This window comes from Brachionichthys hirsutus, chromosome 5, assembly GCF_040956055.1.
Source record: "Brachionichthys hirsutus isolate HB-005 chromosome 5, CSIRO-AGI_Bhir_v1, whole genome shotgun sequence".
NCBI lineage: Eukaryota > Metazoa > Chordata > Actinopteri > Lophiiformes > Brachionichthyidae > Brachionichthys > Brachionichthys hirsutus.
The window spans coordinates 12,806,133-12,829,810 of NC_090901.1; the positions used below are offsets into that span (position 1 = coordinate 12,806,133).

The window sequence follows — 23,678 nt, forward strand, 5'->3', positions numbered from 1 at the left end:
TCACAGCCTTTTATACTCCAGTCTTCTTGGCCTTGACGCCCAATATGGTGAAATACTTACTGCAATAGGTGTTAATCGATCCTGCTGCGATGACAGCAAGTCTATAAATGGTCTCTCTCTCTCTCTCTCTCTCTCTCCTCTGCAGGCATGCAAATGTAACACACACACACACACCAACAGTTGCACACATTAACCACACACATGCACAATCACATCAAATAGTTCTAATATATATCTGCAGCCTGAAGGCTCCAGGGTTTCTTTATCATCTGGTGGTTGCAGAGCTTCCTGCCTGTATGATGAAATGAACACCAAAATCATGAGGAGGAGAAGCAGAATCCTAACCTATACTCTTCTCATACCCCCCCCCACCCATCCTCTTTTAGATGGGTCGACCTCAGTCGCCTTGTCTACAGCTGCTTTATTGGAGGTTGCGGGTGTTTCTGAGGGCGTGGCTTGCATATATTCAGAACCACTTTCTCATAAATGGTATTTTTATTTCGCAGTCTTCAATTTTGCAATTCATTCATTTGCGAATGGGTTTTGCAATTGAGAATATCTAATCACCGAGACTGTCGCGGCTTGAGGCGGTGCCTGTGCTTTTCCATGCACTAACTTCTCCTGTCTTCCAGATCCTCCTCCTGCAATCAGCTCATTCCGGTCACCTGCAGCTAATCTCTCCTCAGCCCGGAACCCACACCCTCGCCAGATTGTTGTGACACTAAACCCTGATCCTGTTTGCCTGCATGGACTGACTACCCCAGTTCAGTTATTGGGTTTCCCCTCTACCGCTGTGCATTTGGATTCTTACCTGACAGAGACGGAGGTTATGTAATCGCTGGCGTTTGTCCGTCCGTCCGTTAGCACGATAACTCGGAATGTTCCAGACGGATCTTGGGGAAGTTTTCAGGAAATGTTACCAGGAATAGATGATTACGTTTTGGTGATGATCCAGAAGAGATCCTGTATTACGGATCACTTTGAAATGTTCAGGAACATTGCAGTCAATGGAGCTTCAAAATGTGTTCTTCAATATCTCGGTTGATTATTGACCGATGTTTACGGAATCTGACACAGTCGTGTAGGGTGGGGGCCTCTATCTCACCGAGTTTCAGAATGGAGTCAGTAAAAATATTTAATCGTTGAAAACTCCATTTAGGGATTCAGAAATCAGTTAAAAATACATTCTGATTCACTTTTACTTTTCATGGTTGGTGTATAAAGATATCAAGAACAATTTAGAACCTTTTAGTGATGATCCAGATCACCATGTGGATTTAAATGGGAGGGGAATGAGCTGCTCGGCGGAGGTCTGCGCTCTCTCAGTGCTTAACATGTGAAGCATTGAGTAATTATTTTTCATTGATCAGGTGTACGACATTCTGTGTTGCAGCTCATAAAACCATGAAATACAAGTGTGAGCATTTTCTCAACCAATCAAACTGCATTTATGTAACTTTATTGTGATTTCAGTCAATATTATTTTCTTACCTTCAATATTATCTGTACAATAAGTCAAGTTCAGTTTAATCAACAGGTACAGGATGCAAATTCTGAAAGTTCTAAAAGTTCTTTAACACAATCAATTCACTCCCACTGATAACTTATTGGCACTTTCGACCAATCCTTGGAGGTTCGGCTTCGTTCAGACGTGCTACGTAACGACGAGTGGGTTCCTGAGGCTACTGCCCCCCCCCCCCCTCCGACAGCAGCCTCTGATGAGTGAACACGTGCGTCACGGTATGGGATTCTGCTTCCTGTGATCTTCACTCGGACTGATATTCCGTTTCAGGTTTTCCAGGCAGCAAGATTTTTCCAGGATTCATCAGGTTCTTTGGATCGAGGGAATCCTTGATACCCTGCATGACACGTATGTTCGTGGGTCCCATCTCCTCCTGCAGCAGCGCTCTCTTTCCTAATCCCACTCCGTGCTCCCCTGTGCATGTACCGTCCATGGCCAGGGCTCGCCTGCAGGGAGCACAAAACCATAGTCTGTCACTGCAAAACCGTTCACTGGTAACACATTTTTGTGTTCAAGTATATGCAGGTACAATATGAATATGCATTTATATATAAACGTTTATTAATGATGATCTTTCTCAGCCACCTTCTCATAGTTTAAACACTTATTTTAGGATTTAAGATTTACAATACTTTATTAATTCCCAGTAGGGAAATTATTTATTTACACAATACATTAAGCACACACAGAGGCCGGAGCAGTAGCGCGCACACACACACGCGCACAAAGGGCCTGTAGACATGCAATTAATGGAGATACAATGAAGTGATGGGCAGCCACATGGCAGCACCCTAGGAGCAGCTTGTGGGGCTCGGCGCTTTGCTCAAGGGCTCCCCGGCAGTGCTCAGGAAGTGAACTGGCACCTCTCCAGCTGACGGTTCACACTCCACACTGTGGTCCACGCTGGACTTGAACCAGCCACCCTCCCCATCAGGTTCACCTAAATTAAACGTGCTTTTACTGAACCTGATGGGAAAGAAAGGGACTGGCTCGGAGGAGGTCGAGCAACAACCGTTAACAGAGGAGGGGGCTCGATCCCTGACTTCTACAAGCTTCATTTGCTCTGCTCTGGACTGCTGTAGAGACAAGGCAGTGCAAAGAAGGAGGACCTGCTCCTTCTGATTTTTAATGTCAATAAAGTGACATCAATGGCTGCATGTGTGTTAGGGATAAAGTCTCTAACATTGTGATATTAATTTACAAACGCATCGGAATGAAGCAGGCAGAGTCAAGGATTCTTTTTCTCTCTTGCGCAGCCAAGACCGACTGGTCTGGCGCGCTCCTTCAAACCAACTCTCTCCTGTTCCGCTTTCCGGAACTCATTTATTTATCACCTTCATAGCTCCACCTCTTGACCCAGTGACATCACAATACCTTTAGGGCGCACAACATCGCTGCCCACCAGATGGGACTGTTCTGCACCTAACAGTTACATTAAACAATTGAAAATAAGCAAATTGACTCTATCAATGTGTCATTCTGCTAATCTCCCTGGTCCCCCCTTTATCAACTCCCGAATAATATTCAGTTGTGCTCTTTGACCTCCATAGATGACCCTGGTACAGCCGGTGGCTTTCAAAATAAAGCTGAGAAGATTGTTTTGTGTACCCAAAACTCATCATCTATGGACAGACAACACATTATCCAGCAGCCTTTTCAAAACACAATACTAAAAGCAAAGTCTTCTGAAATCAATAGCTGCTATAAAAAAAAAGATGGGTGAGAAAGCGATCCTAAAGGGGAGCTGCATTTGTCTGAAGGTAGGTGGGCAGAGTGAGGGGGATTAGGAAAAGGGTGGGGAAGATTAGAGGGAAGAGAAAGGAGTTGGAAAACAAAGAATGACAGAGGAAAACAAAGAGAAGTTGCTCAGAGGGCGCAGTGAAGCCTGGCGACCTCGTCTGGCTTTGAGGCAGAGCATTCACCGGAGCTCGAAGCATCCGTTCTCTGAACCATTAAATAACAGAGATTAGTGTTATTATGATAAATGAGGATTTGGGCGTATCATTCACGCTTGTATAAATAACTGAATTCAGTCTGAGCCTTGCCCGACATTATTAACACCGTGCCACAAACGCAGCTTTAGGACATTCTACTGGCTCCCCAGTTAAAGTGCAGTGGTTTCCTGAAGATCACGAAGCACCGCCAGAGAGGAACGTCCTGTTGAGCAGCAGATTGGGCTTCAGGGACTTTACCTGGCCAGCCTCTCAGTGAACAGGTGAACCCTGTGGAGCTGCTCCTGGTCACCAGGGTCCATCAGCATCAGACAGTGGAAGTTCCCATCACCGACATGGCCCACCATTGGACCTACAGCAAAAACATCTTCCCTTCAGTCCTGTAACACAATGCACTTCAAACGGAGATGAAACACGAGAAATAAGACACTCGTAGTGCGTTTCTCACCTGTGAGACTGTTCTCAATCAAGTCCTTCTTTGTCTCCACGATGATTTGAGGAAGTCGAGAAAGAGGGACACACACATCTGTAGAGTAGGCCTGTGGGACAAACACACACACAAATACACAGAAGATAAGGTCATAGTATTGGAACTGCATTGCCGTTACCGGGTCGCAGGTCATGCTGGAGCCTATCCCAGCAGTCTACGGGTTAGAAGCCGGGTACACTCTGGACAAGTCGCCAGTCCATCGCAGAGCCACACGCAGGCAATCTCCTCACGGAAAGGCCCCAAGTCGGATTTGAGCCTGTTGCCTTCTTGTTGTGAGACAACGGCGCGACCACTGAGCCACTGCGCTGCCCGTCCGGCGCACTCATTAGGATTTCAAACTTTACTGCCTCAGAATGGTTTTGGCGTTGTGCAGCACAGAGCCATCAGAGAAAGCCTGCTAACCACAGGAGGAACTTGTGATGTGCTCGTGACAATGGGACACTGACGGCAGCCAGTAACTCGTCACCTCGAGCTCTGGAGGTACTGAATGTTTCACACGGGGAAAAGTGAGGAGTAACAGCAAGGTGAGACGTAATAATGTGACACTGCCAGCTGAGCATGGATTTAGAATTTTGGTATTAACAGTATGAGTCAAAGTTCCTCTTACACTCGTACACTGTACTCTACATGTCATCAAGCTGTGGTCTTCTCTTGCCTTCCCTTTACTTTTAAAATGTTTCATCATTGAATTTTTCTCACATTAATTTTTTTGCACACTGACTTTTGCATGACATGACCATGCCATGCAAAAAAAAAAAAAAAAAGACATTCAGGTGAATACACCGTGACTCAAGATAATCCAAGGACGTTTTTGGGAGACATTTCATGTAGAACAGGGGTCTCAAACTCAAATTACCTGGGGGGGCAAAGTCTGAGTGAGGTCAGGCCACATTAGGTATTCCACAAAAAAAAAGAAAGATGAACGCGGCTTAACCTCTCGCCCAAAACAAGCATCGAAAACTCAAAAATATTCTTGAGATATTCATTCATTGAATAAAATGATCTTTACCTTGTAGCCAGGTCTGATGGCCAGACAAGCGTACCAGGCATCATGACGCGCTTTCCACAACCTATCCCGTGTTTCCGCATCCAGAGCCCATTTAAACTCGGAACCATCGTTACTCTGAGTAATGTCCTCTGTAGAAACAAAGGAAACAATTTGTTTGATGTGATGTTGCTCATATATACCCCCCACGCTTCACTGAGGAGTGGGTGGTCTTTTCAGCATATGCTTGATTTTTCTTCTTCCACATATTCTGCTGATCCAGAGCCCTGAAAAGTTTCTCTTTCTTACTTCCACAACACGGGACCCCAAAACTCTGCCAGTTATCTGGATGGTTCCGGGCTACTTTTTCTATTTTTAACCATCTTTTTCTGCATGCTCATCTTGATCATGAGGTTGAATAATTCTGGAACCACACTACTCAGTAGCATTGTGTGTGAGAGTGGGGACTTTTATTCGTATTTTAATATGTTGCATTCAGTCTCTGTCTGGGAGACTTCTACACTTCAGAAGATGGGGAGAGATTGGGTTTTTTTAGCAGCAGGTTATTCTTTTAAGGAATCATTCCGCTTCGCATGTGGACGTTCCAGTTTTGGTAGGATGCAGACACCTTCACTTCACAAAGAATAAGTCCCGCTCATGCATAGAGCATGGTCTCCCTGTTATTATGTGATATATTTAATATATATTAATATATATTTCTCTGGGTCCCCAGCATCTCACAAGTCAAAGCAAATTCAAACAAACTTGTGACACAAAGAGTGATGCTCGTTTGCTCCTACCTGCTGTTTTGATCTGTTCATTCAGATTTTGCTCAGAGCCATGGAACTCCAGGAAGAGAGTCGGGGTGACCGGGTAGGACAGAGAGCTGAACTTGTTGCATGCATCAATCATAACATCATCCAGAAACTCTAGATAAACACACACACACACACACCAGTTTGTGCATGTGCAGATTATTAACTCCAGCACTCCGTACTCTACTGAATGATAAGAGCCATGAGAATCATCCAAAATAACAACATTTCATTTCATTTTCTAACCGCTTATTCCGCTATCGGGTCACGGGCCAAGCTGGAGCCAATCCCAGCAGTCAATGGGCGAGAGGCAGGGGACACCCTGGACAAGTCGCCAGTCCATCGCAGGGCAACACAGAGACAGACAACAAGCCACACACACACACACACACACACTCACACCTACGGGCAATTTAGTGTCACCAATCAGCCTAGGCTGCATGTCTTTGGAGGTGGGAGGAAGCCGGAGAACCCGGAGAGAACCCACGCAGACACGGGGAAAACACGCAAACTCCTCACAGAATGGCCACAAGCCGGAGACGAACCTGCGACCACCTCGCTGTGAGGCAACAGTGCTTACCACTGCGCCACCGAGCCGCCCCTCAAAATGACAAAATTGTATATGGAATTTATATATTTTTAAATCCAACAAAGGAAAACGAAAAACTGTATAAAGATTTTAAAAACAAATGAACAAGTATAATAAAGAGCCAGAGAGAAGATTATTATGATAACTTATTGGAGAAATATGAAAGGAAGGTAATAAATGAAGTCATAGAAAATAAGAAGAAGATGGGGTTTTCCCCAAATTTATGACAAACCCGAAAAAAACAATTGAAAACAAAAAGGAAACTGTTAATGCTTTCAATCATTTGTTTTTGTTAATGTAGGTCCTAAATTAGCTGGACAGTTACCCTATGTAAATATTGAGGTTTCTACTTTTAATAGTAAAACTATGTTTCTAAATGGAGCATGTCAAAGTGATGTGTTAGTAAACAAATTTAAAAGGAATAAATCTGCTGATTGTCATGGTATTGATACGTCGCTCATCAAGGAAGTCCTTCACTGTATTATTGAACATTTTACTAATATCTCCAACAAATGGTGTTGTTCCTGATCAAATAAAAATAGCCAAAGTGATTCCAATTCATAAGAGCGGAAATAAACATCTTTTATCTAATTATAGGCCAAAATCACTGCTTCAACAATTCTCAAAATTATTTGATAAACTGTTTGAAATCAAATTTAATGCCTTTATGATTCACTAAATGCCCATCAGTACGGCTTCAGGAGCAATCGTTCGACATCCTTAGCTGTGAACAGCTGTCGATTAAAAATGATATACAGTGAGCGCATTCATTGACCTTAGTGAGGCATTCGATATGATCGATCATGAATAGATTTTGGAATTTTTTTTTTGAATATTATGGCCTTTGTAGAAAAACACATCAATGGTTGTAAAGTTATTTAAGTAATAGTTTTCAATATGTAAATATCGATGATGTTGATGAACAGTTTGTGAAAGTTTCTTGTGTTGCACTGTGACATTTTGTCTAAGTGCTGCAACATTTCTTGATTCTACTGTCAACTGACAGTCAGAACAGTAAACCACCGGAAGCCATTCAATCTAAAACAGCTGCAAGTGGAATGCAGTTTCATTTGTCACGAACGTTATTAAGCCTTTATCAAATATAGTACATTACATTACTGTGTACTGCATACAAATATACATATAGTACAGGTCATTGGCATGGTGCTGCTATCTATTGTGTCGCTGTGAGGCCTTATCCCCTTACCGATTCGAGCGATGGGTATTCCTGCCTGTAGAATCCGCACTGTGCTGTCCACAGCAGCCTGGACGGAGGGAAACGAGCAGATGGCTGACACCATGGCTTCTGGGATGCCATAAAGGCGTAGTGTAGTCTTGGTGATTATCCCCAGGGTGCCCTCCGACCCGACAAACAGGTTTGTCAGATTGTAGCCTGCTGATGTCTTCCTTCCGTTTTGATAAAAGAAGACAGGATGGATGGTTGGAAGAGATAAGATGCACGAGGCAACGTTGAGCGTTTGTGGGCGCAAAGCAGCCGCTGCGTACCTGGAGCGCCGGCCCTTCCCTGCCGTGTGCATGATGGTCCCGTCGGCCAAAACCACCTCCAGGTTTAAAACGTTTTCCTTCATGGTTCCGTAGCGCACTGCATTGGTGCCGGATGCACTGGTGGCAGCCATCCCACACAGCGATGCATCGGCACCGGGATCTGAGATGATAGTTCATATTATATATATATTATAGTCACAACTGATGAAAAGAGTTGCCTCGGCACCATCTTCACATCCTATCTTGAGCCAAACGATGGGAAACACGTGATATGACGGTATTTTAGTCTCACAGAAGCTGAAAACATGTTCAACCTCCCAGCTCACCAGAATAGAAAACATTTACTTGTGTTAAAGGAAAAGTGAAAGCTTTCCATGTGGAGAAAGACTAAAGATTTCTACTGATTATCTCACTAGATTCCCAGATCGTTTCAGCTCATTCGTGCAGGCTGACAGCGTGATGCTAAATCATGCTAAATAATGCTCCCACTTTAAAACCTGCTTCAACTGAGCCTTTACATTAACTAGCTCTTGAGCTAACAGAGTGAAAGCTGTTACAAACCTGCATTTGTACTCATTCTGTGCCGCTGGCCACATTCTCTGTCTGAATGAAGTTACCTGACAGCCCTTACCAGTCATCAGTTACCCCTTAAGACCTGACTCGACCCTCTGTTCCCTGCCAGATGATGATTCCTGTTGAACTTGTTTCCGGCTGGTTCGTCGTCATAGCCTATTACAGTAATTCTTTGCTCCTTGATAGTTGTTTAGTTTAGGCTGTGTATCTTTTCCAGCCGGTCCCCTTGGTTATTTATAGTGTTATTTCTAGGCAGTGTTCTTTAGTTCAGCATTTTGCGACGCCTGCCCGTCCTGTTTTCTTCGTTCTGGATTATTTATGCTCGTAAACTACCGTTAAACATCACCTCTGGTTTATGTCTCTGTATGCTGGTGCCCATACTCTAGTTTAACTGTCACAAAAGCTTTGCGAAAGTGTGACCGACCAACAGGAAACCACAGGCCAGTGTCTCGCAGGAAGTGGTTGAGGGCCTTCCGTGTCACGCCAGGCTCCACCGTCACATCAGAGTCCTCCTGGTGGAGATCAAGCACCTGATCCATGTTTCTCAGGCTGAAGCACACACCACCCTAAGAGGAAATATATGAACATGGGTTTAAAATGAGAAGATTGAATAATCATTTTCGTAGCGTGCATAGAAATCAGGTTTAAGCAGTCCGGTGAGCTGAAATGTGTGGTGTTGTAGTTAAACCGAGTGTCTCTCTGTCTGATAGAGGTGTTTTACACTCTAATATAAAGACACTGTGAGACACTCTAATGCTATCAATGTCCCTTTCAATAGCATTAGCATTTATAGTTTTATATAGCAGCTCTTTGCCAAAAAATGACATTTTTTTCTCATTTGTATTTCACAAAAAATATTTAATCCATAAAAAAAATGAGTCAGTGCTCTGTTGACGTCGGTGTCGTCTCAGCATTGTGTTGTCTCGTCATGGATAAAAGGTCCTTGCTGCAAACACATGTACACAGAAATACGAGGTCTACCTCTTTACCTTTACTGCACTGACCCCGCCCTCCAGACCAGTTCCGGTACCAAAGGGAATGATGGGAAGTTGATGGTTATAGCAGACCTTAGCCAAGGCGCTGACTTCCTCAACACAGCGAGGAAACAACACCACATCTGGGGGATAACATCTGAACAAAAAAGGGCTTTTTATTTTCAGCCTTTGTAAAATTCAGTGGGAAAGTCATCCGGTCTATGACTTTTTTAGTCATGAATCACTTATCCCAGGGCAACTAAAACACAAAGGACTCATCCCATAATGGAGGACCATGTCATGAAACATGCACACAAAAAATATTAACATAACATAAGTGATACATGGCATGTATTAGAACAGGAACCGCTTTGGTACATCACCACTGTTAATGGAGATATTCTGCAACTCTTCTCTTCACATGATTTACGGGATGAATGGCAGATCGAATTGGTTTTGGCCTGAATGGATGAACTGCAGTCATTATTAGAGTTTAGAGTTGGGGTAGGTCTCAAACTGTGTAAGACGGTGTCATTCAAGAATGATGAGAAGAAAATATCACTGCACAATATTAGATTGTCTGAATTAGAGAGTCTTGAAAATATGGAACATAGTAGCTGCCATTCATTGTCAATTTGGTACAGGACAGGTGACAACATTGACCTGAAACCTGTCTGCTCACACACAAAGCACAATCTTCAGATACTCCTTTAACAAGTTCAAAACATCTAGGTAAGCTTGTGGTAACATAATATTTTTTTTAGCCTTAAATGTTATTATAGACTGGTGACTGCAAACAAAGATTGATCATTTATTACAAATAATGACCACTTTCTGAAACTGTTTCTAGCTCAACAGGATATTTAGTAACAACAGACATTTGCAATGGCTACTAATATGACCAGGGCTCAATCATTCGAGGTGAGGATCCCACCACCAAGCCATTGATGGCTGGAAAACCTTTATTCAATTGTTAAGGTGGAAATGCACCTTCCTTTACTTTCCATAATACAAAAATACTGTTGCAATCTAGTATGATTATAATAGGTCTGTGTGACAGAGGCAGAGACTGACCTGTGTGAAGACTCATCTTTGCCATGTTGCTCTCTGACAGAGCGACCCAATGACACTCCATCCTCACCACATATGGACCTGAATGCAGAGAGGACACTTTCCACAGCAGCACCCTGAAGACACACACACACAGGTAAAATATCTATGAATGCAGATATGAATTGATGCATTCTCTAATATCAAGAGAAAAATATGCCAAACTTTGTTAAATCTTAAATTTTCCTGCTTGAAAATCATGAAGTGAGACACAAGCATAATCTAATTTTATTTAGCAGCCTCACACATAGATGTTTGATAGATATCATGTTTCACAGGGGAAGAGTTGGTGACAGCTAATGTGGTAAAAAAATAAAAAATAAAAAAAAGCCTGCTTCCCTCATCAGGTGTTGAAGTGCCACCATTTAGGTAATCAAGTACAAGATTAAAGCTAAACTTGTAAGTAGTGATGGGTTAATGACGCCTCAAGGAGCGTATTGACACATTACACAAACTGTATTGACACTGTGTTGGTCACTCAGTGACCTCTGCTGTAGATCTAAAATCATTGCGGGTAAACAAAAGGAAAAAAAAAGGAAAAACTTGCATGCTGTAAACCCAACATTAATATTTAATCTTTATTCCATTGCTCGTCTCTTACTTAAACTATGATCATCTTTGTATAATATCATTTTCTTCACTTGTTTGCTGAGTGAAGTCCTTCATGTTAAGGGTTCACATTTTGCTTGTTTGTGTAAATGCTCAAGAGTTGGCATGTAAATTATAGCAAATGTTTATGTCATAAAATTCAGAGTTAAAATGTTTATGTGGGATTTTATTAACCAAAGTGTTCAATCATATGAAATAACACTAAAAATGGATTTATTCACACATTTCCGAGAACGATCCATGAATGGGAGCAAAGCGGAAATCCAGCAGGGACATCAAACAATGTAATCCATCCACGAACCCGCAACAAGTCGATACATTTTGTTTCCTTTTGTAGCGGCACATCCGGACGACAGCCTGTACCGGTCACGTGGGTTTCTGTGAAAGCGATACGCACCAATCCGGGGTTTCACGCATGCGCACTCGATACGGTGCTGACGCGCCAGCGTGGTTCGTCCCATCTGCCACTGGCTTCTCACCACCTTTACTTCATTTAAAACTTCTCATCAATGTTTAGAATCTACATTTTGGAACATTTAATAGATAAAATAAAAATGTAGTATCTGTTTTGCGTCTTGAATCTTGGAGGAGAGCTGGACCGATCTCTTTCATTCCACCGGAGTGGGAGAAAAAAGTTGGTGATCTAACAACCTTTTTGGGTTTTGTAATTTTTTCCTATTGTTGTTGTTATTGTTATATTTATTCTGTTCAGTTTATATTTTTATTATTTCTATTTATTATTTTCTGTAATTTTTTGGAGCAACCTGGAATCAGAATTAATAAAGTTCCATCTTATCTTGAAGAACACATGCTTCTGCCTAGAACGACATATTCCCCTCAACAAAGTTCAGTAGAAATAGTTTCAGCACTTTTTGCCTAATAGTTTTAAAAACACTCCCGTCCCTGATGTTTCCATTAGAATTAGAGAGATGTCGCAGGAGTGGCGAGTCACGTGGGTCGCAGGGTTCATGATTGACTCTGGGTTCGTGCGTGATTTTTCGTGCGCTCAAACGCGATCTTGTGCGATGCGACATTTAAATAAAAGAGATTATAATTCGTGCGTCACTCACTCTGGCGGTGTTCGCCGATTTAATCTCACGACGCTGTAGCAAGCAGTGGCCGAAAGACACCAGCCGCCCGCCGGGCCGCGCGGAAAATATCATTGTTGACGACTCCGGTCCTCAGACGCGTCAAAACAACCGGAGCTGGTTGAACAGTGTGGCATTAAACGGAACGATCTACAAACAGGACGTCCGTTGACTCCTTTCAAAATTAAACAGTATTTATATGAAGCCCCTTTTATATGTTACGCATTTAATATAATTTCTTATGCATTGGCCATCCTACTTTTTTTATGTTTATTAGTAAAAAAAAATCAGATAGATAGATAGATACATACATACATAGATAGAATATCAGATCATCATGCCAAAGTTAATTTGTCAGCAAAGCAAAACTGTATATTCATATTCAAGTTTTATGATGTAAAGTAAATGTTTTGAGGCATTTTTAATTTGTTTTAATTTTATTTGGCAAATTATGAGATACACTTTCAAAAATAGATAACAGAATCTGATTTACGCAGTAAAAATACCACGAATAAACTTTTCCCTGATTTTACTTTATCTTACTTTTTCGGGCAAATCTTAGACTTTGATTTTGAAGTCAGTGTTAATTTATTTCCGCTCCTGGATTTCGACGGCTTTCGAAATGACGTCAGTGCGGCGCCCGTGTCGGACGATGGCGCTGCAATCCAGAGAAAAACAAGGAGAGTTTACGGAAGTCTCAGGTGAAGCAGCGAGGACCTCTGCTCTGTTGTTTTGGGGATACATGTTTTTTGCAACCCTTTGATCTCAGGTCTATCCATTAGTGGCTGAGTCACAAACACCAGCAGGTGGACGCTGCCGTAAACGCGCAGTCATTTACAGAGTTGCCTTTAAAGTTAATGTTTAACTTCCGCCTGATGTTCTCATTGACAGGATATTCGTTCTGTTTGAATCCTGGTCGTGACCGATGTCATTTATTCCATTTCTTCTACATGTGTGCTCCTTTGTCGGAGTTTTTTCCCACCGTTGTTAATGTGTTATTACCCCGTAAACAGCCGCACCTGAGAGGAGGAGGTACCCTGTCGACCTTCCGGCTTTGGATGAGGCTGGCGTGACGTCATCGTCTGAACAGTATCTCTCGTCTTTGGAGTCGACAGCTCATTATAATAATAGTGACGTATTTCAATCCTTGCAGACTTCAAAGGTATTTCAGTCGTTGTAATCTCTAATAATGCTTGATGGTGAATGCATTTTTTTTTACTGTAATTATAGTATTAACAATATTCACTTTTTAATTATCGAATAATTTAATGTTGGGAATGATTCCAGGAACAGAAGATTACAATTTGGTGATCCAGAAGAGATCGTGGATTCTGGATCACTTATGTTAGCATTACAGTATATGTATCTTAAAAATGTCTACCTCACCACCTTATTTCATCCGGATCGAATCCAGAATGGAGGCAGGAAAAAGTATTTAATTTTGAAAACTCCATTTACGGATTCAAAAAATCAGTTACAAATATGCAGCAACTCTGATTCACTTTTACTTTTCATGGTTGGTGTAAAAAGATACCAAGAACAATGTAGAACCTTTTAGTGCTGATCCAGATCACCATGTGGACGGTGCAGATCCAGTTAGGAGGGGAATGAGCCGCTTGGTGGAGGTCTGCGCTCTCAGAGTGCTTCTCTAGTCATTGAGAAGGTTTATGGAGCGATTGATCAAGCGCTCTTTCACTTTTAGCAGGTTCAGTTTCTGGCCCCTGCCTTCCAAAACATGGACGTAAAAGAACAGAACCAATTCATCAGTTTGGCTCAACAAACCTTTGTCATGGCAGGACTCACTCCTCAGACATGCTTCCTATTTACTCAACATTTAGTTTAGAAAATGAAGTCCGTTTTGAAAAGACAAAGATCGCATTTGATTGTTTCCAAAGACGACGCGAGTGAAGAACATCTTCCCTTCTGCTCAGGTGGCGATAACAGCGAGCAACGTGAGGCGGGTGCAGCTCTTTGAAGACGGGCCCGACTGTACGCTGCTGGCGCTCCACCGGCCCGATGATCCAACGCAAGGTTCGGAACGCAACACATCGACTCTCATCAGACACACGGGGAAAGGCCAAGACCGGCGCTGTGCTGCTTTACGTTTCAGTGGTGGCTTTATACCTGCATGAGGACTGGTGGTGCGTGGACGACGTCCTGAGGACAAGCAGCGAATCCAGAAGTGGATTGTTGACGGTATCTTGTGCTTTGGTTTATCTGTTTGTCAGTCACAACGCCACAGTAAGAAACGGGCCAGGATCCCTAGATGGGCCTGACTAGCATGGGAAAATAGAACCATTGTTTTTTTTTAGGCAATGAAATGCTTCCATTCCTGACACTGAAGCGGCCACTCCAGTCTCCGTCCAGTTAAAGGTCTTACATAGGGGAGTTTGGTTTGATGTCTTTCTAGTTGGAATGATTTGTGTTTTACAGGTAAAATGTTTTTTTATTTATTTTTCTATATGTTTTTTGTTCCAATGAGAAACAAGCGAGAAAACGTCCTCTGTTTCAACAAACAGAACGCTCGTTGTGTGTCAGGATCGTATCCGTTATGGTTTCAGATGCCTAAAGTCTCAACGATAAACAACAACAAATATGTTTATTGGATGCACTTGGGGGGGGGTTGTCCCAAAGGATTTAGTTGCAGCCTTTCTTTCACGGCTTCGATCTGAGGCAAATCTACTGGGCAGCGGGTCCAACAGCTGCTTGTGTCAAAATTCATTTTGGTCGATAACAAGCTTTTGGAAAGCCAAATTAAACTCGGAGATTTGAGAGAATATCACGTCATTTTCAGCTTCATTTTGCCGTGTCAGACAATGAATCCTTCAGCTACCACGGCAACGCCCCTGCTTCCATTAATCAGGCTGCGGAACTGAAAGATCCCTCATCATCGGTCGGTGTGAAAGGAAAAGCTGCGCAGTTTGTTTCCACTGCAGCCTGTTTACGATTTGTTTGTCTCATTTGCTTTCCTCCCAGCGCTGACTAGCGTCTTACGTCGGCGTCTTTTCTCCAGGTGCGGTCGCTTATGGAGAGGGTGATCGTGTTCCTGCTTAGTCAAGTACTGGAGAGGTCCTCAGAGGAGGAGGCATTGTTCTCCCCGCACCCCCGCACAGAGAGCTGCAAGCTGCTGTGGAGAGGGGGCGAGGCGGTCGGCTTTTACACCATCAAACATAAAGGTGTGATGGGAAACGAGAGTGAGAGATGGGTTGCACGCGTGTCTGTTGCTCCACAACACACTCGTGTTTACATGTAACTATTGCCTACTGCAGTTTGAACTCCCTGGGGGGGGGGGGGGGGGGGGGGGGGCACGTTGATTTAAAATGATCCGCTTATCAAGTAAGTCAAATGTCTCTTTGTGCCTCATATTTGACCAGTTTATCGGTGCTTTTATTGTGTAGTAGCTGGCAGAGGGGTGTGGGGCATTCAGTAGCAGTGACTTTAGACAGCGATGAGACGGGGAAAGACGCTGAACAGTGGACACCGAGACGGCTAAAAACCCACAATGCATCACATGCGTTCCTTGTGACGTGGAGGTCAATGTGAACGCAGCTTAAATCAAACACAAGATGCACCCCCTTACATCTTTAGATTGTGCTCATTTCCTCTGTTCCTGACATGTTGAAACTTTATTTTCCTACATCTGTGGCCAGCAAACAAAAATGCAGTTTACACTTGATTGAGATATGGTGGTTGCCGTCTTTAAAATGTTTCTGTTGCCCCCGCCCCCCTCCCTTTTAAGGCAGCCTGTGTGACAGCTGGAACGGCCAAGGCTACCTGCTGCCTGTTCTGGACACAGTGCTGGTGAGGAAGCGCTGGAGGAGGAGAGGCTTCGGTCTTCAGATGCTGGAGGACTTCTGCTCTCTGTTTAACTCAGACAAGTTTCTGGGAGTCAGCGTTCCGTTATCACCCAGAATGGTGGCAGGTCAGCTGATGTTCTACTGTATGACCCCAAAGAGCTAATATATTTATAATTCTGTTTGTCAGATAGTTTTCTATACAGAGGAATGCACGTTTCCTGTCATCGGTTGTCAGCACTGCACATTTGTGATGTATGTGCAGCAGACAACTTAGAAACACCCACATGCACTCACACAGTGTTGGCATATCAAACAAACCAAAACAACTGAAAAGCAAGGTTGTTTTTCCTGCTGCTTCATTTTCAGTTTAAATCCCAACCCACTGTGCAGCGCAGGGGATTTTACAAACTCTTCTTCCTCTTTTTTCTATTTCTTTTTGAGCTCCCTCTTTAGCAAGCATACAATCCGGCTGTTTACGTCCCCTGTGTGTTCAGTGTGCCGGAGGTTCCTGCAGCAGCACGAGGAGCAACGGGAGCGTCTGTATGAGGTGGAAGCACCAGGGTGCTGGACTCAGCGAAGAAACATCTGGCTTAAAATCCAGCTGGGCCGATATTCCCTCTGCAAGAATTTTAAATATCTAAAAAAAATAGTGTCCCTCAAGATTAAAGTGTTTTTAATCCACCTTTAAATATACCCCTGTGTTGTACGTTGTCTCTCTAGGTGTCAGCGGGGAGAGCAGTTCAGCGTCAGCATCGAGGGACGAAGACGACTCATCTCAGAAGGCGAGCGTCTCATTTAAAGTTTATGTGTAAAGCAACGGCTGGCGTTACACTTTACTCACACACGTCCAACATTTACATCGTCACAAATATCACACAGAAAGACAGCTGTTCTCTGAAGCCTTTGTGTGCAAGGCGTTGTGCCTTTGTTGACAGAGGCTTAATGGGGCCATTGTTGTTTCATTGCTGAGGCAGCAGCAGTTGTACCATCGGTCCAATCTAGGTCTGTACAAGCAGAGCAAGTCGCCATCAGTGCATGAGTTTATGTCCGAAAGCTCTACAGTATGAACGAGAAGGAAAGTCTGGTCGACCTCGCACGATAGCATGAGGGAAATGGATGGGAGGTTTTCAGTGAGAACTACACTACCTGGATGGGAACAAAAAAGTTGCCACCAAAACAAAAGGTCACACGCGCTAATATTCCATTGGACCGCCTTGAGCTTTAATTATGGCACTATGTTTTTTCCATTCAGTATTGCACTCATATTTGTCGCAAAGATCTGGGATTGATGATGATGATAATGATGTATAATATAAACAAATCTCCCCCCCCCCCAACCCCCAACGGAGCAGAATAAAGCGGTGTACATAATGTGGGATTAAAGGTATGGAAGTTGTCGGAGGCAAACTCAGACTCAGGAAACCAATTATCTGAGTCATGCATAGCATATTTAATTTTCTTCAAGCAACGTCTTCCTGTTTAACCTCAAACCAGTTGTATTCCCTCTAAGAGTCTGTCCTTGTTATTTTTGATGCAGGCTGTCAACAGAAAACTGGACTCGACTTCTTTCTGCACCGGCAGTGAGGACATTCCACCACCTGTAGGCTCCTCTATGGAACAAATCAAACCTTGTGATTCGAGCCAGGAAGGAAGGTCCCCAAGCAGCAAAATCTCTGAGACAGGATGCAACCTTCCAGCCCACACTGACAATTTGAACTCTGAACCTCCCACCAGACCGACAAAGCCCCTAAACACAATACAAAGTCAAACGTCCAAGTCCTCACAATCTGCAGAGTCTGGCACAGAGAAATCAGAGGGCGGGACAATAGTAAAAAGTGTTAAACGAATCAGACGGTTCTGAGAGAAATCACAGACACACACAGGGGGGCGCTGAGCTAAAACACGACCTTCAGCAGGAACTGTTCATACACTTGTAAAAAGAAAATAACGGAATGTGTGTACGAACACGTAGATTAAATGGTTAGTGCACAAAAACATTAACATTTTGCTGTGGCCCATCCAGAATCCTGACTTGAATCCAATTGAGAATCTGTGGATGGAGCTAAAGTTCAGAGTGATGGCAAGGAGACGCTCTGAGCTGACAGAGGTGGAGCTCGTTGCTAAAGACGAATGGACAGAAATACCAATGGAGACATGCAAAAAGGAAGCGTTAATAATCAAAGGCTTTTCTACTTATTATTATTATGAGAAGTATGAATTATTATGGGCATGCCACTTGTAACAGAAAAATTGGTTCGGAAAATTAATGAATGAATGTAAATAAAAGATTAGGTTTTTGTTTTGTTTTTATCTGGGAGACACCTCTGTCAATAAAGAAGATAGATAGATAGATAGATAGATGTTTTCTCACTGTCAACAGGATTACATTTTCATTAAACCTGGTGGAAGAGTTAGATGCAGCAGGAAAAACATTCAAATCATGGGATGAATCCAGATCCCACCCCCCTACTTGATTTAATGTTGCAAGATGGGCCTTTTTTAAGCATTTGTAACAGTTGCATCAGAATTATCCTGTAGGACTTGGTAGGTTTGGATTCAAATCTCAAGTCAGATTGATTGAAATTTAATTTACAGACTCAGAGCTGACTCAGAACATGCTAAAGGCAAACAGCTGCCTGAATTAGTTTTTTCATTTAATTTTCTTTCATCTGTTGCAATATGTGCTTTTAAGTTGATGTTTATATGTATTACACATGCATTGTGTATCATACATATAAACAGTACTTCATGTTTGCGCTGTAAAGGTCTCTTTTTGCCAATATCTCCTGACTGAAGCTCCACCTTTTGTTCTTCTTTTTGATCTTCTGTGCTGAACATAATAGCCAAGATTAAACAAACAAAAAAAAAAAAAACAGCTGAAACTTTAGTTTTGCATTATTTATCCGACACTTAATTTCCATGCATTGTAAACTTTTTCATCTTGCAGAGCTGTCATCCGCCGGCACTTGCAGTCAAACAAATCGAGCGCACCTCCGACGCGCCTCGCTTCAAGCGCTTGAGAGATTCAGGAAAACAGGAAGCGGCATAAATCTGGGAAAGTTCCACTGAGGCTTATGGAAGATGAGCCGAATTTACGCAAACGCGTCGCTCCAGAACAAACCAGTGCACAATGAGAACTTTGACGGCGTGTGGTCTCCGTCTGGGTTTGAAAGGTAGGGGCTGGACTCGAACCTATCTTGCGCGCTAACGCGCTCCATTTGTTTCCCTTCAGCGTTCATAAGTAAACAACAACAGAACCGGCACGATTTGATTGGGTCCCCTCCACTACCGATAATCATTGGTTATTGTCAATGATCGATTATTGCGCGCTCTCAGCCTGGTATGGTTTGCGTTCATTCGTTTAATTACGCGCTGCTGTATAAACATGGTTTAGTGGAAAGCAATAAAAAATAAACGATATACAAAACATCAACTATAAATCTCATCACACTTCAAAATATGCAGGCAGAATCGATTTATTCGCCATCGTCAGTGAAAGGGTTCACAAACGCGGACTTTCTCTCGGATCAATCGCGCAACATGAAACATAAAATAATGACAAAATATCAACTACAATTAATGTCAGATACAGTAACTTAAATAAATGTTCTATGCAGAGTGAATGCAGTGCAAAAAAAATAAATGTCAAAATTAGAGAAAACTCACAAAATAACAACAGAATATAAAGATGGATTTTTGTAATGAGGTTAAAGTTAAGGAGTCAGTTGTGGCACCAGGGAGGGGCTCTAGGGGTTCCTGTAGCTGCCCCTTGGACAACCAACACAATGATGAAATAGGAAAAACATTCAGAGCACCTTCTCTGAAGGAAAGAAACTCTGGTGCCTCCCCTGGATGTGGCGAGTACGTCCACGGTGGAGAACCTTTAGGATCACAAAGATTCAATTAAAACAATCTTCAACATTAGAGTTTGCAATTTAATACCCTTTGTGGTTTTCAAAGCCGTAACAAGTGGATTCAATAGTTAAGCAGAAACGATCGGAGGTTGACAAATGCAGCATATTGCTCTGAAAGAAAGACATAATCGAGTACAGGTGGTCCTCGCTTAACGTGCAGTAAAACCTCGACATCAAAGAAAGCGAGTGGTGAGAGGAGAAGACAAGACGCATGATGAAGATGGAGATGAGGCACGCCGTTTATCGGCCAACGTGACCGCGGCGTCCGTGTAAGGGATTTGGCACGCCAGTACGAGCGGAGTACATCGATATGTACAATCCCCAAACAGAAGGATTCCATCAAGAGAACACAATGCCTTCCAAAGGCAGAGCTATTAGATCTAAGTTTATGTAAGTGTACATGTAAGGTACAATAATTACTGCATAAAGTGTCTCCGTTACCGTCCAACTCAGGTATGTAGTAAAAACACCTCGTAAGCAGACTGTGTGTATGTATATATATATATATATATATATATATATATATATACCAGGATCAATATGTTTCACGTACAGCATAAATGGCTTATCCGTATGCAACTATGAAAACATTTTGACCACACAAAATGTCGGCCAAGTTGTTGGGGGTTGGGTCAATGACGGTGTCTTCGTTAAGTGAGGACCGCCTGTACTCCCGTAGAAGCCCTTTCCGAAATATCACATTCAGAAAATAATCTTTATGCTATGATGTGGATAGTTCTTCTGGTGTGGCAGCAACACACTGCTGTAGAACTGAAATATGTGAAGTACTTGATCTCTTTCTTGCGCACAGTGGCCAGGGCTTGCTTGTTGAAGGAAAGCTGCTGGATGTCTCCAGACATGTAATCATTGACAGCAAGAATCAAAAGGTACCGTTTCTTTATTTAAAGAGGCTGGCGTGAGTCAGACACGCACTCGCCTGCACAGAAAAAAACATTTATCTGCCGCAAAATCAGTCTGCGTGGATTCTGTTATTTCCCAATCTGGAAGCGGCATTCCTGTAATCCTGCTAAAAACAAACAAGCTCTTTTGGCGAGGCAATAAGGAAGTTTTTCAGGCCTTGTTTTGTTACCATCTGCTGGTGACAGAAATTTAAACAAACCTGAAAATATTACTGATAAGATCCTTATCAGGATGAACAATTTAAATAAATACCATAAACTGAATGTTTTTTCCTTGCTGTCACTGGCAGGCTCGTTTTTACGTGCTGTACCTAAAACCTCGCAGAATCCATCAGAGGAAGTTCGACGCCAGTGGGAGGGAGATTGAGCCGAACTTTACTGACACGCAGAAGGTCAACACTGGTTACCTGATGTCTTCCTACAGGGGGCAAGAAGCACAACTAGACATGGGAGCACATAAAGCTTTCTTTGATTGTTCACTTAAAAATTAAGAATGTCGATTTATAGACACAAAAAGGCATCTTAAATCATTTCATTCGTCAATGTTTATTAATTTTGCGACCTGTTTTCTTTGGCGTCGGCCAAATATGGTTTTATGTATTTGACATTGGGCGGCATGGTGGCGTAGTGGGTAGCGCTGTCACCTCAGAGCAAGACGGTACCAGGTTCGAATCTACTGAATGTGTGAGAAGCCCAAACTCTCCATGAGGGTCCACTCCTGAACCTTTTATGGAGCTTTCAGCAACGTCTTTTCTTTATACGCACATAAGGGTTGTAAAATATTAAGTTGACATGCGAGATCAGTAGTTTGGAATTACTTCCACGGCGTCTCTATGACAACGAATGAGTGATATTGTTGAAATCCCAGGGAGTGAAGAATTTCCGATCTGATGCAGGTAATTCAGCCAATTAGTGGCTCTAATTCTAAGAAAATATGTCACTTGCTCACTTTCCAGCACTCCGTTAGTTAACTCACTTTGTTTATTTGTTTGTCCTTGCAGCGGTGGAAGCTAAGGGGAAGTCAGACCGACTTTCAGAGATGCAGCTATCAGCAGGGGTGAATAAAGCAGCGCTGGCGAAGATAACCGATCAGCACCGGCCTGCCGGGACCTGGGCTTTCTGGTACCCAGAGTCAGAGATGGATAAAACCGAGCTGGAAACAGGACAGGATGTCCGACTGAAGACGAGAGGAGACAGTCCTTTCATTTGTGAGACTTCATAGCAGCTTAACCTTGGAAAAATATAAATAATAATAAAGAGAAAAGTCACGCCATTGTCCCAACTCTTCCGCTTCAAGCTATTCTACCGGAGCTCTTTGTTAGTGGCTGTAAATGCAGCACAGGCTTTGCTCCTCATGAGATGTTTTCCCAAGACAGACGATCCCTTTGGTTTGTCTTGACCTTCTTGATGAAGTTCGTCCGAGAGCCGAGCTCTATGGCACTGGGGGAGTGGATGGAATCATACGGATCTCTGTAGTTTTGTCTATGTTTCGTGGTTTGAAGTTTTTGCTACTGTTTTGGAAGATGCTGCATAAATTAGCGTTTTTTTTATTAAATTTTTTTCTGTGCTTGCAGTCTCCTTGGCCAAAGTGGATGGTGGCACGGTGACAAAGTGTAACTTTGCTGGAGATGAACAAGCCAGAGCATCGTGGACGGACAAGATTATGGCCAACAAAGCGGGTGCGGTCGACGCTCCTGGAGGAGAGGGGGAGGGAGCAGAGGAGGAGGAATGGGTGAAGACATGGAGACATTTAGGCCTGTTATACACCGTCTTGCCTGTGCCTCTATCAAATGTCATGTACCGGTATCTAAAAGGCATCTTCGCCATACTGTTGGCATCATTCTATGATCTTTTTTCTCAGTCTCAATTTCAGACAAACTCTAGTTTGACTATAAAATCCTGAAAGAAATCCGTTTTCCTGCCGCTTTATCTGTCTCGCAGGTCTCGGGTGGTGCCGGAGCCTCTCCCCGCTTGTTGTTGGGGAGGGGCCGGGTACCCCCGGATGAGATGCCAGCTCATCACAGGGACGAAACTGTGACATTAAAGGAAATGTGTTGTTTGAGGTCAGATAAGATGCACATGTTTGGGGTTTTTTTTTTTGAGGGGGGGGGGGGGGGGGGGGGCACGAGTGATTTCCCACATTATGACCACTGAGACTTGATTACTTCCTGCACCTGTCTGGTAACAGGAAGCCACTCGCATCTCTCAAATCGCGCTAGAGTCATTCATGCTATGCATCACGGTCTCCTCATCTCTTCACATTTAGTCATCAAAAGTTGAAAGGAAGTACAGTCTCTCGGTGTGTGTGACACTTAACAGGAAGTGTGCAGCTCAGTCGCTCCTGAGTCTGCTGCTGTTCAGGCTAGAAATGCATCCAAGCAGAGAAGGCTCACATCTGTTTCTCTCTCAGGAGGACTGAGGAAAGCGTCTCTCGCATTCCGTTTGGTTCCATCCTCCATGCCTGAAAAACGCCCGTCGCTTCTCCAGGATGGGAGAGACTCTTCTCGCATCACAGAGTGTCTTTGGATCAGGTTCTAATGTTTACAGAACTGCAGCTCTGCCTTTGATTCTTCAACTGTTGGTTTTTGTATCCAAGTGCAAGTTTTTATTTCGACTTCGGCGTTGCTTACTGTCCTTGTTTTTCAACATATTTATTCTTCTGTAATTTGTATCCTTTCTATAGTTCACTTTGTGTTCATCAAAACAGCCAGAGGTTTCCCCACTAAGTATAAATACATTAAAAAACTATATTATTAACAATATGTATTATCTACTGTGTTAGAGTGTCATTTTGGTTGGTGTGCCCCAGGATTTTGTAAACGTAAAACATTTGG

At 43.1% G+C, this 23,678-nt stretch overlaps 3 protein-coding genes across 5 annotated transcripts; 2 read left to right on the top strand and 1 right to left on the bottom strand.

The window, feature by feature from the left end:
- Nucleotides 1–1,431: 1,431 nt before the first annotated feature.
- Nucleotides 1,432–12,330, bottom strand: LOC137893770 (probable D-lactate dehydrogenase, mitochondrial). 2 transcript variants are annotated; one of them, XM_068739205.1, is made up of 11 exons: nt 12,196–12,330; nt 10,481–10,593; nt 9,422–9,563; nt 8,857–8,998; nt 7,860–8,019; nt 7,561–7,760; nt 5,750–5,878; nt 4,974–5,101; nt 3,923–4,013; nt 3,715–3,826; nt 1,432–1,968 (listed from the first exon to the last, which is right to left on the bottom strand). In XM_068739205.1, the coding sequence occupies exons 1-11, from the start codon at nt 12,286–12,288 to the stop codon at nt 1,767–1,769; spliced, it is 1,512 nt and encodes a 503-aa protein (XP_068595306.1). In that variant the 5' UTR covers nt 12,289–12,330; the 3' UTR covers nt 1,432–1,766. The 2 variants fall into 2 exon arrangements, with proteins under 2 accessions (XP_068595306.1, XP_068595305.1); XM_068739204.1 differs by having other exon boundaries at nt 7,561–8,019.
- A 530-nt stretch (nt 12,331–12,860) lies between these two features.
- Nucleotides 12,861–18,867, top strand: fam169b (family with sequence similarity 169 member B). The gene is made up of 9 exons (XM_068739611.1): nt 12,861–12,914; nt 13,227–13,375; nt 14,145–14,244; nt 14,324–14,409; nt 15,227–15,389; nt 15,953–16,135; nt 16,505–16,630; nt 16,731–16,792; nt 17,548–18,867. Exons 1-9 carry the CDS (start codon nt 12,866–12,868, stop codon nt 17,869–17,871), a joined length of 1,242 nt encoding a protein of 413 aa, XP_068595712.1. The 5' UTR covers nt 12,861–12,865; the 3' UTR covers nt 17,872–18,867.
- Nucleotides 18,868–19,085: 218 nt separating this feature from the next.
- LOC137893880 (arpin-like) lies at nt 19,086–23,376 on the top strand. Of its 2 annotated transcripts, XM_068739332.1 has the most exons (6): nt 19,092–19,183; nt 20,736–20,811; nt 21,135–21,268; nt 21,847–22,052; nt 22,419–22,576; nt 23,255–23,376. In XM_068739332.1, exons 1-6 carry the CDS (start codon nt 19,092–19,094, stop codon nt 23,261–23,263), a joined length of 675 nt encoding a protein of 224 aa, XP_068595433.1. In that variant the 3' UTR covers nt 23,264–23,376. The 2 variants fall into 2 exon arrangements, with proteins under 2 accessions (XP_068595434.1, XP_068595433.1); XM_068739333.1 differs by lacking the exons at nt 20,736–20,811; nt 21,135–21,268; nt 23,255–23,376 and having other exon boundaries at nt 19,086–19,183; nt 21,846–22,052; nt 22,419–22,927.
- Nucleotides 23,377–23,678: the final 302 nt, after the last annotated feature.

Excerpts from the sequence above, each read along its gene's own strand:
- LOC137893770 (XM_068739204.1), bottom strand. The coding sequence starts at position 12,288 with ATGATATTTTCCGCGCGGCCCGGCGGGCGGCTGGTGTCTTTCGGCCAC. Across the intron at positions 4,014-4,973 it reads CCATCAGACCTGGCTACAAG|GCCTACTCTACAGATGTGTG; the intron begins GTAAAGATCATT and ends TTTGTCCCACAG. Across the intron at positions 1,969-3,714 it reads TTCACTGAGAGGCTGGCCAG|GCGAGCCCTGGCCATGGACG; the intron begins GTAAAGTCCCTG and ends TGCTCCCTGCAG.
- fam169b (XM_068739611.1), top strand. The coding sequence starts at position 12,866 with ATGGCGCTGCAATCCAGAGAAAAACAAGGAGAGTTTACGGAAGTCTCA. Across the intron at positions 12,915-13,226 it reads AGAGTTTACGGAAGTCTCAG|CCGCACCTGAGAGGAGGAGG; the intron begins GTGAAGCAGCGA and ends CCCCGTAAACAG. Across the intron at positions 15,390-15,952 it reads TTACACCATCAAACATAAAG|GCAGCCTGTGTGACAGCTGG; the intron begins GTGTGATGGGAA and ends CTCCCTTTTAAG.
- LOC137893880 (XM_068739332.1), top strand. The coding sequence starts at position 19,092 with ATGAGCCGAATTTACGCAAACGCGTCGCTCCAGAACAAACCAGTGCAC. Across the intron at positions 19,184-20,735 it reads TCTCCGTCTGGGTTTGAAAG|TGGCCAGGGCTTGCTTGTTG; the intron begins GTAGGGGCTGGA and ends TCTTGCGCACAG. Across the intron at positions 20,812-21,134 it reads TTGACAGCAAGAATCAAAAG|GCTCGTTTTTACGTGCTGTA; the intron begins GTACCGTTTCTT and ends TGTCACTGGCAG.